Here is a 17641-nt window from a genome sequence, read left to right as displayed (position 1 = left end):
AAAAGTCTCAGTATAAAATTTGGTCTCATTCCGTTTATTGGTTTTAGCTACAGATGCCTCCAAAGAGGAAAAGTTATTTTATGGCCATCCTGTATAAAAATATGTATTTCGATGTGTAAATTGAATGTGATGCCGATTTTTCTGATTGCGGGACAAAAAAAAAAAAACAGGTTTTCGAGAGGAATAACCCCTCCACCACTTTATGAAACTGGCTAGCTCTTCTGTAAAGCCCTGATAAAGTTTTTCGCGTGATGGGATTCGAACCCAGGATTTCCAACTAAAGGGTTTTATCGAAACTTACTGAGCCACACAGTTTCTTGCTATTAGAAAAGAGCGAATGTTTAAGGGAACACACAAGTAAGATCCTTGACCTTTTTTTTGTACCTTTACGTTAAGGTCATGAAAACAAAAGACGGCGACTATTTTCATTTGGATTCGGATCAATATCTCTCACCTAACACACGCTTTCTTAACACACTTTTCTCTTTTATAGAAGGAAGACACTGCTTTTTTTTGTTGTTGTTTTTTTGTTTTTCTTTCAATCTTGGATTAATGAATTGCTGCAGAGACGGGTAATCAAGATGATTGTTCGTGTTACTCAAAGGAACAAGAAAGAAAAATAGCTTCCTTTATAAACTAGAAGAGAATGCTGATGGCGTTGACTCCTACATGACATAGTTTATTAATTCGAAGCAGGTGCTGCACCGTACAAATAAATTGAAACATACGAGCAACCGTCGAGTCAGTGAAGGAACACTATCACAAACCTGCCAAGGGATTAGTGTTTGGAGCGATGGTAATAAATTTTATAGTTAGGATATTACTAACAAAATATACTAGATGGCACCACGTTAGGTATTCCAACTAGAACAGGATTTATGAGGTACGTGCATAAAGTAATGACACTGATTTCATTGAGAGATTTATATGAATAAAATGTCTCTGTGTCCGTACACCTTTTGACGTATTTCGATGTTAGATATGCTGATTCTTTAGATGCTGGTATGGTTCGGTATCACTGTCTTAAAAATAGCTTAAAAAAAAAAAAACACGCACACACAAAAAAAAAGTTAACTCACATTAGTAGCATCTGTTGGCACTAGAGGGCGCTTCAGCACTGGGTGAGTTCGTTTCTATACGAGGTATGGCCAATGGCTATTGAAGTCATTAGATGACGGTAACAATAACAAAATTTAATTAGGTTACATGAACGAAAGATACTTAAAGCAGAGCGGCAAATCTTCAAACTTGAAATCAATTTAAATACTGTTAGTGGGTTAAAATTTTGACTGAGAGGGTTACTGGCCATCTGCAGTCTAGCTTGGTGATGGGGCTGCCATCTTGAGGCCTTCAAGCTTGCCTTAAATGGTAGGAGAGAATTTTAAAGAGGACATAGAGATAGAGTAGAGATAGAAATAGAATGACCCATAGCCCTATTACTCTAATAGCATTAGGATCGTGAGTTACAAGCTAAATATTTTTGATATTTATTTAAAATAATTATTAATTTGTTAGAACACTTTTTAGCTTTTTTTTTTATAAAAAGAATTTTTATCCAGTAAATGTTTTTTTTTAAAATAACTACTTGGAGAAACAAGTTTTATCCCGTGTGGTGGCCGGGATAAGAATACCTCCACTGCAGCCCATGCATGTTGTACGAAGCGGTTAAAATGGGTACCCAGGGAGGGTAACGGATGACAATGCTGTAGCCAATGAAGTTTTAACTGAGGCTCGGCTATTGCTGTTACCCTCCTGCCATGATCAGAGCGCATAGCTCAATAACACCCTATCCACACAGATTTTCTTCAATCAGATGACGGGATAAAGAGTCAAGGACACGGTCCATCTGAAATACATAAATATAGAAATATATTTAAATATGAAAAACATATTTAAATGCTTGAAATTTCAAATAAATATATATTTGAAATTTAAATAAATATTTAATGTTTTAAATTATATTTAGAAATATTACAAAAATAAAATTGTAATATCTATATATTGATACACAATTATTCTCTCAACATGGCAAAGAGACAGCCAGTTTGAAAACTTTAAAAAAAAAAAAAAAAAAAAAAAGAATTTAACTATCTGCTATAAGAATGGCCGTCTATCCCTAATGGCACCTATTTTAGATAGAGTAGAAATATTTATGAATCTTCACCTCTCAAGAACTGTCATTTAATGGCAAAACGTGACACACGTTATTTGGAAAACCACAAAGAGAGGAATAATTCACGCGAAATTGAACTTTCGAGCACAAAAGATCCTTGAAACTATCGGGATGTTTTAACATCTTCAAAGAAGTGACAGCTGTGTCAGCAAAGGAGAAATCGCCAGTTGTTCATCAAATATATGAATAAATAGAGAGATATACGTCTCCATATATAATCGTCTACTTTGTGTGTCGTTTTTATTGAAGTCATGTCATGTTTCCATGACAACGAAAATGATGGCGATATTGAATCGTTTTTTTGGGTATTTTGATTTACTTTTTTTCCACACTTTTATAGCGCATAATATCTGAGAAAATGTTCTCATCGGTTAATTGATGTCATGCAGAGAGTAATATAGAGCACATTTCTTCATTTCAGCGTACGGAAACCTAGCCAACATCCTTAGTTCCCAAGGTAAAAAACCTGAGGCTGAGTGGGCATACAAGAAAGCTCTCAGTTACCGATCCAACATGGCGGACGTCCACTACAACCTGTAAGTAATAAAGTCTTATGAATTTGAACATTCCACTAAACTGTAATTCAAAATAACTTATTTGCTTTAAAAATATATATAACAATAGTCTTTTATTAATTATTGAATAAAATCAAACATTGCTTTAAGATTTTCATCTCTTTGGATTTATAAATGCTTATAATTATCGAAAAAATTTTATTTATTATTATTTTCTTTTTTTTTTTTTATGTCAGAGGAATTCTATTACAAGAACAAGGAAGGTTTGAAGAGGCCTTACAAAGTTATAAGCTGGCTATTCAGTTTCGTCCGAGGCTAGCAAGTAAGCAGTTATTTAATCTGTAATCTCTTGGCATAAATCTATTAGATACACTTTGTTTTCTAGTTGATTTTGAAATGGATGTGATGGTCATGTACTTTTACATGGTTTATCAATAAAATTATTAATTTATATTAATATAATAATAATATAATGATGTAACTTATATAACACTCAGGGGCGGCTCTTGCATAGGCACTGCGGAACTGCAGCATCCCCAATTTTTCTCGATATATAAATATATTTATTAATTTATTTATATTTGCTTTTATCATCGACAATCCTATACAATTCTCTTATTTTGTATAAAAAATAATAAAAATCCATCTTGTAGCACTTAGGAGGGCGAAGAACGCTAGCAGCCCTGTGTTTACCACTGTGTCATATTGCTACGAGGTTAAGCATATACACGTCATAGTAAGATGCGAGCTATTAGCGTAATGCGGCACTGTCCGTCGCGCAGTTCCACTGTTGTTTATATGCAGTTTGCGCCAGTAGTAGAGTGTTCGTAGTATTTATCGTGTTTACTCCGTCTCTTTAAATATTTGGACATTACAATTAAAGGATTTAATTGTAATGTCCAAAAATTGTGAATCCATTCCTTTAATTAAAGAAATCAATTTTATTTTTAAGTAATTTGGAATTATACTAAACTGTATAATTTTATCGATAATAAACAATATTTTTTTGTTTAATTTTTTTTTAAAATTTTTACCATAATTTTGATATTTTATCCAAACACGTATACACCGTACTTACAGTGTATATGTATATTTCGAAAATTGCAGCACCCCCCACGATTTCAAGCTACGAGCCGCTACTGATGACACTTATAACTAATTAGAAAAATATTAAATATTTTTATTTGTTCCTATAATTTTAAAAGAGTAAGTACACCATTAATTATCTTTTATCAAAATAATACAATTAAATTATGAGATAAAATGGATCAATGGTTCCCCGTGTCGTGGCCGGGATAAGAATAGCGCTACTGTAGTCCATGCATGTCGTAAGAGGCGACTGAAATGGGATGTATAGTTTCGAGTTTCGCATCTCTTAGGTTTCTTCCAGACTTTTGCTCCCGGTGAGGTGGGGGAGGGGGGGGGCTTAGATTTCGGAGGGTTTGCCCTGAGAGAGAGCATTTTGAGTCTTTGGGGAGAGTGTTCTTCGGCGGGGGCCTTGCCGGTGGATGCTTTTCCCTGGAATATGGGCGGTTCTGCTTTGTGTGTGTATGTGTGTGTGTGGGGGGACCGTCACTGAGTGGAACCAACACTGAGTTGGACGATCCTTTTGGCCACTCGTAGGGAGTGGTCCGGGGGGAGCGTCTTAATTTTTAGAAAGCGCTTTACTTAAAAATCAACCATGCATGTCATACGAGGCGACTAAAATGTGCTCAGGGAGGGTAATGGATGGCAATGCTGTAGCCAATGAAGTTCTAACCGAGGCTCGGCTATTGCTGTTACCCTCCTGCCGTGATCAGAGCTCAATAAAAAAAAACACCCTATCCTTACACTGTCCTCTACAGATAACGGGGAAGATGAAAAGCATTCTTGCTTCACTCATTTAGCAAAAAAAAAAAAAAAAAAAAAAGATCAATGGATTATTAGTGACTGAACGCTGTTAGTAGGTCGGTGTAACTAAAGCAACAGTTCATGTAATCGAGGTAAACAGCATGCACCATCAAATTAGGAACTATTTCCTTGCCTATCCGATTCGGTTTTTTGAGGGAAAGATAAACAGCCTTAATGAAGAAAGTTCTTAAGGGAATGGTGTAGCCCACCAACACTTTGTAGGGAAAAGTTAAGTTGGCAATTTTCAAGTCCGATACTATTATTAATCACTGTAATTCGTTTCTTTCGATTTGATACTGAGGTTGGAGGATAATTCTGAATAAACTCGGGATTCGAATGTCAACATCGAGGTGATCACTAGCGTAATTACGTTGAATATCCAGAGCTGGATCTTCTAGTTTGTTTTTGTTCATCATTTATTCTACATTATATTGTTTATAATACATTTTAATATATATATACAGGGTGTTCGGGATAAATTTGACAGTTTCGTAAGGAAAAAGAAAATCTTCTTTGTATCTATTAAATTTAATGAATTGACAAAAAAACATTACAGGCAGAGTTAATTACAATACTATCAACAAGATTTACTCAAAATAACCACCATTAGCATCGATCACAGCTTCAATTCTGCTTCGGAACCTCGAACAAGCTGATGCTACAGTCTCCCTGGGAAGGGCCGCAAAAACTGTTTTAATTTTATCCATTAACTGGGCTTTTGTATTACTGGAAGTGCGATTGGTGTCTTTTTCAACTGCGCCCCATACAAAATAATCCATGGGGTTAAGGTCTGGGGAGTTTGGAGGCCAAACATTTGGACTGGTGAAGTCGTAGAAATTTTCAGACAACCATTTTTGACTTTTCCCAGAGGTGTGGCAAGGGTCCGAATCCTGCTGCCATACATACGGCCTACCATTGGCTACCCTTGTTATCCAGGGCTTGACTACAGTTAGCAACTCCACGAACAAAGCCCGAATTCCAATGCCAGGGTTCTTCAACACCTGTTCCTGCAGATTTGCGAGGAATTCTGCTGTACGAACGCAATCAGATCGTCTGCTAGGGATCTTTCTTCTTGCTACATCCTCGTAGTCACCATTGCAAGTCTCTAGTTCATGCCTGATTGTTTTTACTGTATTCAGGGAGCATTGGGCAGCAGTCGTAATATCCTTATTTTGATGGCGGGCACGAATCATCATGATACAAGTTATTCTCTTCCATGATTCAGGTGGGTTCCAGCTATCCATCCTTTCTGACATCTTGTATGTGAATGAAGAAGGGTCCAAACTTTTAAATGAAGAGAAGTGTGTGTTAATACATGTAACTTACGGAAAAATATAATTAATTATAAATATGTCAAATTTATCCCGAACACCCTGTATATATATATATATATATATATATATATATATATATATATATATATATATATATATATATATATATATATATATATATATATATGGATATATATATATATGGATATATATATGGATTTTTTTCAATTTTCAATATTATCAAAGGTCGAGAGAAGAAATGCGACAGAACTGCGTTTGCAGCTTGTTGTTCATTAAATTATCCTCATTTCACTTGAGGATGGTAAAGAGATCCATGTTTATGACATTAGTTATGGAAACTCTTGATTCGTTGAAGCGAAAATTGAGAATTTTCATCAGCGAATGTATAAGGTTTGGAGATGGCGATAGAATGTCGTTAATGTTTAAAAGGAAGAGGATGAGCAAAAGAGCCATGAGACATTCCCGCATCTGCAGACACAAAGTCATCCACCAAGACGCGAAGTGAAGGACTAGAGAAAATTAGTCAACCAAATTGCAAAGAGTATAAGACAGACCGTAAGATGTTAGCTTGCCAATCAAAATACCAGGTAGCTTCCCGGCCTGGTTAGTCGAGTGGTTAATAGCGGATAAGAGATCTGTAGAGTGAAAGTGATGGAGGTCGTGGCGGTGATGACTATAATTAATTTGGTGTTACCATTATGGTGTCAAAAAACACAAAAATGATAATTGCTGAGTGCAGGACGATTCTTAGAAGAAGAAACAGAGTTATGGTCTGATTTGCTAAGCGAACTAACATTTGGAAGGAGTGTTGATTATGAAAAGGTCTGCAGTAGAAGGACAATTTGTATAAAGTCTGTGGCATTCATTCCAGTTTGATTAGTGAGTGAGAGAAGAGAAACAAGTTGGAATAAGATGACCTCAGTGTTTGAAGAGGTCGATTGTAGAAAATCAATCTCCAGAGATAAATAATTTAAGAGATTCGATTGATTATTTGAATTAGGAGCCAGTAAAAGACTGAATATCAATAAGACAAACTTAACAAGCAGATTTTGACATAATAAGAGCAAATCCTAAGGAGTAGAATCTTGATTACGCATTCTCTGACATGAAACGTCACACCAGACGAATATATAAGGCAGCCATTGTGATTGGAGGAATCATGCAGAGTGTGGTTCGAATAGTTGAGGTGGACAGTACTTGTTGAGACTGTCAGTTGAGATTCTGTGAGAAAAAATTCGATCCCTTAGTTGGATTTTTCCCTTTTTTACGCAAAAGTTTTATTTATTTATTCCTGATACACAGTGTATTGTATTGAATTTATGATATCTTTCATGGTTGCTGATATTTGAAAATAATTACACAGCCGGGCATGCAGTGCAAGAATGATAGACTCATGAACATGTCTCTTATCCGTCCGTAGCCTTGATAATCCCCCCCACCCCCCATATATACTGCTATAATCATACTCTCTCTCCACGCACATTCTGACATACAACAGAATTATTAGCAAGCAGATTGCATAGCGTCAGCTAGCGAATCCTGATGTATTATCATCCCTTTTGGTTCCTGTTACCTAGCAACCAGCTGACGAAATCGCTTGGACCTGTTATATTTATATTAAACTATTTTTAATACGGAATAATCACTGTTAGCTATTATTTATTTATTAATCTTATAATTAGATCGATATTATTTATTTAGTAATATATGAATTGACGTATTACATTTGACTCATTTATACAGAACTAGTAAAAACAAATGACTGAGTTATAATAATAATTCAATTTAATTAGTGAGACTTCTACCTAGAAAGCAGAATTGTGGGAATTGTTCTGATAGTTCGCTAAGTACATTTCTGTGCGAGAATTTGTTTGAAAGTAGCCTTGTACATTTGAGCATCCCTGTTACGGGTTCAGTCCTGTATGCATACTTTTAAGTACCCATTGCAAATGTATGGAATTCGACTTATTCTAACCGCTTCGCCTTTCTCTGGTGTATTAAAAGATTTGCCATTGCCAAGAAGTGTTTGTGCGTTGCCAAGTTATTTCGGCATTCCTTTCTAAGGACTGCTATCATTCTTACGTCCATCCAGTCAAGAGCTAATGTCCATACCACGAAGAGTGTAATTAGGATTATCAGCCGCAGAGTTGTTGAAGGCTACAGGAAGTTGTTAAGAATTAAGTGTGGACCTTAGACATCTCATTTAGATTTAGCTAACGGCAGTGGTGGAAATAATTTGCCTGCTTCCTTTTCGTCTCTGGTTGTTATGACAACCTTTCTCATTCATTTTAAGATGAACGTGTAAGTATCATTTTACTAACGTGAACTACCATCCATGATGGTTAAATTCTGTAAAAGATTTGCTTCCAGATTGTTTACTGTAAAATTTTATATCGGTATGCGCAAACTTCACACTTAGCGCATTTATTTAACATCGTAGTAACCGTCTTATCTGTTCTGTACATTTTCGTATCTTAAGTTGATTTAGTGTAATGCGATACAAGAAAAAGAAACTAATATATACTTTAAATACTTTGTCTAGCAGACTTCGTAAACAAATTATTAATTTGAAATCCGAGCCACGTGTTTTCATTTGCTTCAAAGTGAAATGAACGTGAAGTTATCTCGTGTTGCATGCAACACTGGAGAATGGAAATGGACAATATTCTAATTTTATAACTGAGCGCGTGTCATGTTTATTTCTAACGTAATTGAGTAGAAAGGAAATTTTTGATTACACATTATTATCTTTTTTTTTTCTTTTTTCGATTGTTGGCTTGATATGCATATTTCGTCCACGTGTATAAACTGAACGGATATAGTTTTATTTGTTATCCAACTAACGGTTGCTCATAAATAAAAAAAAGAAATCTAAAACTTATTACATTTCACTCACGGAAAAAAAAAAGAAGGATATTAAATTCCATAATTATATGAGAAAATTGGAACATTACAAACACCAATTTCTAAAATGTATATGTTTACTTTAAATAGCGAGTTCAAAGTTATTTTTATAAGTACCTTTGTTTAGGATTGCTTTTCTCCATCAACTTTATTTGTGCATTACGACATCGAAATTGAGCAACACTTCTTAATGTTACCACTCATTATATTTAAATGCATATGTAGAATCGTTTAATTTAATGTGTCTCAACAAAATGGTATAATTATATGCATGAGAAATTATGAGTCGCAGTTGTTAGAATAAAATACGATAACACTATAAAATGAATAACGAACTTGCGGGTCATTTAAAAACACACAATATTTGAACTGGATAAATTACTTAGAATAGTAATGGCCGCATGCAGCCTGCAAGCTAATTTCACGAATATTAATATTGAAAACGTTCTAATTAGAGTCATTTCTTCTCTAATGTTATAAATGTTTTAAATTTACAATTTTAATCCACAATAAATCAACACATTTTAATAAATTTTTTTAGAAAATATTAAAACAATTTTTCTGAAATAATTTTATATTAAATAATTAATTTAATAATAATTAAAATTATTAATTAAATATAATTGTTTCATGTGAATAGTAATCATAACGTGAAACAAATAAATATATGTAAATGTTTAAATTATTATTATTATTATTATTTTTTTTTTTCAGTGGCTCACTTAAATCTTGGGTTGGTCCTTGGCATCTTAGGAAGGAAGGAGGAAGCTGCAGAGGTAATTAGTTAGTAATTTTTTTTTTCATTTGTTACCGAAGTTTTCAATTTCCTGTTTTAGAAAATTCTCCTCCACATCCCGATCTAACATTACTTTAACTTTTTTAGATTTCAAACAAAAAAAATAAATAGCCAATGACTTTTAACTTTTAAAATGAAATAAATTCTTGGAAATCTGAACTTCTATTTTGCAATCCCGAAATTCAAATGCGGACCGATATTCCTGATGCCGCGTATTTATCCAATTTAATATTTGACTAAGATGAAATGAAGCGAACTTTCTTCGTGAGTTTGAAGAGCGCTGGTTATATTCTAAGATTAAAATCAAGAAAATGATTCACGGCACAGTATTCTTTGCGATATAGTTTATGAAATTTTATCTTTTTTCGCTGCCATCTTCAAAATCGACTGTTTTTCATTATTCATGAGGAAGTCAATTTTACGAACTTTTTGTCTTTTTTTTTTTTTTTTTTCGTCTGATAATCGTACTAACTGAAAGACGTATATTTATGACTTGTTTACTTTTCCACGCGAACGAGACAAGAACTGTTATTTATGGATTTGCAGTCTCGTGTCTAGTGCGTCAAATCTAATGAAAGAGAGATATTGTCATCCTAAAATGTGCTCGCTAAGCTAGCAACTCGCGCGAATTTTATACAGAGCGCGAGTTCGTTCGTTGTCTGTTTCAAACGAGTTTTTTTTTTTTTTAATTTTTTTGCGCATGCGTAGGAAGCATACTTTGATTTACTAATATTATTTTTATATCATTATTATCCTGGGTTCCATCACTTGTTTTGCTCGAAAACTTTCGTAATATTTTGGCGAGTTTACATATTTATGTGGGAATGCTGAAGATTATTTCAACTCTGCATTATTGTTTGAGCTGAGTCATGTTTATATCAAATCACCATCTTTCATTTTTAAAAAACACTTCATTTTATGTTTAGGTGTATCGAAATTGTGCCCAGCTGGATAGTAGTGGACTAAAGGACCCCAAGCTTCATGAAAGTACAAAAATTTCGGCTCTGTTTAATTTAGGAAGGTTGTACGCTGATGATGGCATGTATAAGGTAAGCACCACCCTATAGTAGATGATACTAATGTAATAGACAACGAATTCAGATGATAATATTCACATATCTGCTATATTATCTTTCCTTCTTTCATTAAACCTTCGCTCGCTCTCTCTCTCTCTCATTTCTTTCTTAAGTCTTCCTTTCCCCCTTGTTTCTTTTTTAAAGAAAAAGTGAAAGAAGAACGAAATAAGGTAAGAAATAAAGATAATTTTAACATTTTATCTTTCTTTCTTTCTTTTTTTTATTTCTTTCAATCATTCCTTCTGCTTTCGTTCTCTTTTCTTTTGTTCATTGATTCTGTTTTTCTTCCTTTTTCTTTGTTTGTTTCCATACTTTCCACGAACGCCAGTTCCTTCATTCTATCTTTCTGATTCATTTTACTCCATCTCTCTCTCTCTCTCTCTCTCACTTTCCCCTCTTTCCTATGCATTTTTATTTTTCAACTTTCTCTTTTTCTCCCTATCATTCTTTCTTTTTTTAATCATGTTTTGTTTTTCTTTCTATCTCCATTTTAAATTCTTTATTTTTTTTTGTTCCTCTTTTTGTTTCTGTCTTTTTTTTTTTAAAGTCCTATTTTACTTTTTTTTTTCTTTTCTTTTTTCATTTTGCTTCGTCTGTCTTTATCTCTCTTTGTCATCAATTTTAATTACGCATCTTTTGTTCATTCAAAGCTGTTTAAATCGTTTCGCGCAAGCTAAACATTAAAATAATTACCTCCCACGTAAAAATAAAAACATTATCTAAGATATTTCTACAGTAGATTAATGAATTTTGTAATTAGGGCTCACTCTATTAATTGATCCGAAGCACAATGGGCACGCATTTAATGAATGAAAAACGAAATAAAAAAAAAAAAAACTTCAGAAGACCGAGTTAAATTAAATTGATGTGTTGGTCAAACAACACGGTCATTGGTTAACCAGGTCCAACTTTGTTCCCATAGTGTTGTATCATAAAAGCTTCACAGATGGTCCATAAAACAACAGTTGAATTACGACTCTAGAAACAAAATCCCGATAACAAGGGAGAGAACAGAAATACTCATTTATAACTTTTTTTTTTTTTTTCAATTACGGCGTTTGATAATTTAAAGAGAGTTAATCTTTTGTGTTCGGTAAATTACAAAACATCTGTTCACTTTCTCACACCGCAAAACACATGCAAAAGCAAATTAGATCCATAAATTATCTCTCACATGGTCAGTCTCACGTAAATTATCGAGATTTACGATATATTTAAGCTTGTATTTATTATACTCTATCATTGTTTGTTGTTCGAAAACAAATCTTTTGTCACAGTGTAGTTTTGTTAAAATACAGCAAATTGATTTCTCCACATTTACTTCATTACATTTTCCTTTCCCCCCCCCTCTCTCCTATGAATGAATTTTAATTCTTAGTTTTCCTTTTCGCTTAATAACATTTACCATTCCAAAATAAGAATTCGAAATACAACAATATATTATCATTATTTTTTAACATTTAATTACAAACAACGCATACTGTTCGGCGGTATAATTAATATGATCATTTCTATCGCTTAACGTGTAATAAATTCAAATATGTTTACTTCAATTTCAACACAATGAAATTCACAATTTGGATTCTTATCTGTTTTATTAAAAAACAACGACAAAGGTTTGCACGTTGTCATGGTAACGATTGTTACAAATCAGTTCCCAGTGGCAGCACGCAACTTGTCATTATCACTACAAGAGTTATACAGGCACGTGACTTGTCACGAATCAAAAACGTTATACGAGCACGTGACTTGTTTATTTCATGTTATAATGCAAACAACAATGATAAAAGACCAAATGTTGTTCTACATAAATTAACGGCATAGAAATCACACAATAAACGCCAGTGCGTGTTCCATTTCCCATTATTCTTGTGTATGGTTATTTATATGTGCATTTTTCCTTTCTTGTGTAGGAAGCCATACAAGTCTATCAAGAAGCTGTTCAAAAAATGCCAGATCACTACCAGCCCCAATCATTATATAACATGATGGGTAAGTATTGCAATATAAATAAATATTTTTTTAAAAAAAGATTTCTTTTGTATTCATTTTCTGCTTATGTATATAAACTGTTTCGCCCTCTGCCCACTAGATGGCGATAATATATGTAGCGTATAATATATTAATAACTCAATTTTTTAAATTATTTTTTTTTTATTACAAACTTTAAAAGTTTTCTTAACAGTATATTTTTTCCCTTGTTATTTTTAACATCTTTCTTCGTAATAGTTGACTAAAAACAAAAAGAAAGTGTGAAGTTTTAAAAATTTACTTGACCAAGATAAAGTTTTTTTTTTTTTTGAATTTCCGAAACCTTCTTAATCTCCCCCAACAGGAAACATCGATCAAGGTGTCATCTGTTATGTATACAAAATGGTACTCTAGTTTTTTCTTCCCCCATCTCTCCCTTCCCATTTCCTGTCCATCGGCAGTATATTTGACATAAATACGAAACCACTTGAGAAATTATTTCAGCAAAAGGCTAGAAATACGAAATGCAAGATAATGGATCGCAATGACGTAACGCAGCGCCCCTTGCGGAACATTTTTGAACTAAACAGTCGTATGTAGAACATTTTTTTTAAAAAACAATTCTAGCATTTGTAGTGATATTTCAAATGTTTAAATGACTTTCAAATGTTTTTAGACAGATCTGTACTTCACTATTGTTCTCTTATACAACATTGTGATTTTTAAAATGTAACTTTATGAGTGATGGTGATTTTCGCAATACGGACATTCTACTTTAAAATATTGACGAGTTCTTCAGCTTTTAGCTTGAAATGGGAGGGATAAGAAATGAAGGAAAGAAGAGACGCTTCTGTGGTCACTTTATAGCACGTGGAGTTCATCTTGTTGAATGGCAGATACAGAAGAGCCAAGAATTTTACAGACAGCTTGAGCAATGTCTGTTCTGATACATTACAGCAGATTACTGAAGAAAATGCATCGAGTACGTGATGTATGAAGACATGTGGAAAAGGATTATTTTTCATTTATCCAAAGCCTTTTAGTAAAGTACAAAACGACGGAAGGACACGTAGAAATGAAAGTTTAAATTTAGTTAGTATAAGAGATCTTAAGTTTGGAATTTATTGTTTATTGTTTAAAGGTAATAAGCTTTTTTTTTTATTTTGTTCTTTTTTTTTTGACAGGTGAGGCATTTTTTAAATTGGGACAATATCAGGAAGCCGAACACTGGTATATAGAAGCACTTCGCGTTAAACCCGATCATATTCCAGCTCATCTTACTTATGCAAAGTTGCTTTTTAAATGGGTTAGTTTCGTATTTCGATCTGTAGTTTTTTTGTTTTTTTTTGACTGCATAATAATGTTGAATTTAACAACATCAATTCTGATTTTATTAACTGTATTTCTTATTTCCGTTTTAGAATCGGCAAGGAGAAGCGGAAAGGTGGTTTCTTAAAGCTAAATCGCTAGCACCTAATGATTCCAGTGTATATCAACACTACGGTAAGTTAATTGTTGCTTTCTTATAGCATGACTACAATAGATTTAGATCAATGCACCACGTGTTGATTTCATTCGACGAATAGATGAACGTGCCTTGTTTGTTTCATTTAATGACGTAACATTAGTGCTATAATAATACAGAAGATTTTCATTGGTTAGTTTAGAGAGTATATCTGAACCAACCAATGAAAAAGTATAGCTGAAAACACTGATCAATAAATACAAAGAATTTCACCGATTTACAATTCTGGAGTAGACGCTGAATTGTGGCTTCTCAGTCGGCATAAACAATGAATTTTTAACGTCAAATGCTTTTTGTCTATACATTAGCCATTATTATTATTATTTTATTATTTTCAATTATTTTATATCCATCAATAAATACTATATTAATTATTTTTAAGCATAGAAATCACATAGGACAATTTTATCATTGTCGCACCTTATCAATGAATTAAATTCACTTGGATTTTACTGATACTAACTCAGATTAATGTAGTTTGGCAACAGTGTCGAGCAGCAATGACTTGTGGGCTAATTCACACCGTTTCCTGTTCCTTTTATAGGCCAGTTTTTGTCAGAATCCGAAAGACACGTGGAAGCTGCTGATGTTTATGTTCGTGCAGCAGAACTGGCTCCTGGCGAATACGAGATCATCTTTAATACGGCCAATACGCTGAGGTAAGAATATTAGTCGAACAGATTTTGCTTAAAGGTGACGATTCGCTAAATATGCCATAATTCACGTTTTATAGAGTATTGTCATCGGAGAGATCATAAACTCTTAAGGAAATAGCTTACGTCACTAATTTTCCAGTCACATAAATTACTCTTGTCTCATCAAGCAACATTATGTGGTTGGGTCTTCTAGTGGAGAGGGAATTTAACTAACCACAGCACGTGATTATTTAATTCAGTCATCGGTTTAAGCGTTTTTAGTCCACTAAACGTTTAGCTAATTAACACTTTCGTAATTGAGGTTTTTAGTTAAATTTTATTTAATTAACCTGCGATTAGTTAACCCTTTCTTAGTTCATGTTTATAATTAATTAAACCGTTTTAATTAATTCTCTCCTAGTTAGTTTTTTTTTAATTATTTCATCAACTGTGCTTAGTTAACCCTTTCCTAGTTGAAGTTTATTTATTTATTTTTGATGTTATGCCTACGCAACTCAGATCATGAAGGAGAATACACGTCTGCATCAAAAAAATTAGAATAATCAAAGAAAATGTGTTGAATAATTTTGCAATTCTAATTTATTGCATAGAAAATAATTATTATCAAATATGAATGAGCATCATCTAAATCGACGTACTTTATATAACAATGTAAATACATAAAAAGTTAATAGAAATTATAAGAAAATTGCTATTTGAAAACATTCTCAAAATTAGCATAATTTTTAACGTGGTTCAAAATATTAAAATATTCCAATTTTTTTCGATTGGTTTTGAGGAGAGCATAGAAATAGCATATATTTCAGTAGCTGGGGGACTGACTCGTGTGTGAGGAATCGTTTGCACGAGGATTTCAATTAATCTTTGCTAAACATGGGTCGTACGAGTGACATCGGAAGCTAAGAAGTTTCAAATGGTGTCTCTGCACAAAGAAGGTAATAAAAAAAAAAAAAAAAAAAAAAAACAGTTTATAGCTAAGGAATTGAAATGTTCTCGAGCTAGCGTGGGTAGAGTATTGAGACAGTATTCTAATAACCAGATATTTCAAAATAATCGCCGCAATAGCGGTTGAAAGGTAATAACTACATCAAGAGATGAGAGGAGATTGAAGACTGTCGTGTCACACGATGTCACTTTGGAATTGACTTTTCGTACACAGCCTACCTGAACCCTCTGCGGTCATATGCTTAAGACACCAAACGCGTATCCCTTGATGACCATGTGACACAGAAAACACACTCATTCATCGCTAAAAAAGTACCTTTTAGCAGTCCTCTTGACCCCACAACAGTCTTTGCTTATACCATCGCACTCTAACTGCCTTTGACTTGGAAGTCATAAGCGGCTTCGTCTTAGGCACACATGATTTAAAACCTAATTTGTGAAGTCGTAGATTTAGACACATTCACACTCAGTTCTTTCCATTTCCTGTGAAAATACCTTACACTTCTAAAGCGGTTTTTCTTCACGATGTGTTTCAGTGTCCTCGGCTATTGCAGCGACTATTTTGAAATCTCTGGTTATTAGAATACAGTAATCCTTCGATTAATGCGACCCCGACTAGTGCGTTTTCGATTAGGGCGTCATTTTTTTTTTTTCGATACCCAAATTCGATTAGTGCGCCTATATACATCTTAAAAATAAATGTTACAGATTTTAAAAATTTTCTATCTGTACATTTTTATGGGTAACTATTTTAAAAAAATCACTTACCAGGATGAAGTAATTTATTTACCGATTTAAAACATTTTACAAAGTTATTTTTAATAGCATACTACCCTATTTCCATGTATACTATGTTCCAAATTTTTACCGCCAAAATTTATTTCGTCTGCTATAGTACGCCCACAGATTCGAGACCCTTCGACTCTTCTGCGCATGTCATAAAAAGAAGAATCCATTCAGATAATATGGGATGAGTTGTTTATTATTATATCGGAAAATTAACTTCTCTTTTACGATCATTTAGTTTTTAAAGTGGTAACTATTTTGCTTGTATAACAGTTGGGAAATTTTATCTATAAAGCACGTGATTTCGCGTGTTGGCGACCAATTCGTACGTCCTCCATTTCTTTCTCCCCTTCAATGATAACGTCCAAGAGTTAATTAAATCTCATTCTGAAGAATTGAGTGATTCCGACCTGCTAAATTTAGATGCACAGCAGGAAGATCCCGAAGAATATGAAGAAAATTTAACCACTGATAGTCAGTCAAAAAGATTTCACAGAAACAATTTGAAAATATTTTTCGTACAATCGAAGTTTTTAAGCAGCAATGCTTAGAGGCTGACCCTGATGAAGAGAGAAGCAACAAAATTCGCAGAAGAGGCAATAAGGGCCATACCATCGGTTGTATATATAAAAAAAAGAAACAAAATGCCCGCTAAACTACGTTAGCTCAATTATTTGTTAAGAAGTAGAATAATAAAATTTATATTCTGAATATGTTTGTCTTTCAGCTTCGTGGTTTTCCTTTAGCTAGGCTCTGAGACATACCCTAATTCTTTTATAAAAAAAAAAATTAAGGGTCAAAAAAGAAATCTGAGGAACGAATTATACATTTTCCCATAGGTTATTATATTCGATTAGTGCGTTTTCGATTAATGAGCCTGTTTTAAAGAACGCATTAGGCGTGCTGACCGAGAGATTGCTGTACTGTCTCAATACTCTACCCACGCTTTTGAGAATATTTCAATTCGATGTTTTCAAATAGCAGTTTTCTTATAATTTCTATTGCATTTTTATGTGTTTACATGGTTATGTAATATAGAAAGAACGTCGATTTAAATGATGCTCATTCATATTTGGTAATAATTATTTTCTATGCAATAAATTAGAATT

The 17641-nt window shown here is 33.4% G+C and overlaps 1 protein-coding gene across 2 annotated transcripts in view; it reads left to right on the top strand.

The window, feature by feature from the left end:
• Positions 1–17641, top strand: part of Tmtc2 (Transmembrane O-mannosyltransferase targeting cadherins 2) — a 289926-nt gene that overhangs the window by 262167 nt on the left and 10118 nt on the right. For both annotated transcript variants that reach the window (XM_090391962.1, XM_090391961.1), the window contains 8 exons: positions 2595–2709; positions 2925–3010; positions 9492–9553; positions 10500–10622; positions 12563–12641; positions 13805–13926; positions 14042–14123; positions 14690–14804. In XM_090391962.1, the coding sequence (XP_090248088.1) occupies positions 2595–2709; positions 2925–3010; positions 9492–9553; positions 10500–10622; positions 12563–12641; positions 13805–13926; positions 14042–14123; positions 14690–14804 (784 nt within the window). The remainder of the gene's footprint in view (positions 1–2594; positions 2710–2924; positions 3011–9491; positions 9554–10499; positions 10623–12562; positions 12642–13804; positions 13927–14041; positions 14124–14689; positions 14805–17641) is intronic.

This window comes from Typopeltis vanoorti, chromosome 4 (genome assembly GCF_054136105.1).
Source record: "Typopeltis vanoorti isolate ZY-2024b chromosome 4, IOZ_Tvanoo_1.0, whole genome shotgun sequence".
In the NCBI taxonomy this organism is placed as follows: domain Eukaryota; kingdom Metazoa; phylum Arthropoda; class Arachnida; order Uropygi; family Thelyphonidae; genus Typopeltis; species Typopeltis vanoorti.
This window is presented reverse-complemented; position numbering and strand designations above follow the sequence as displayed.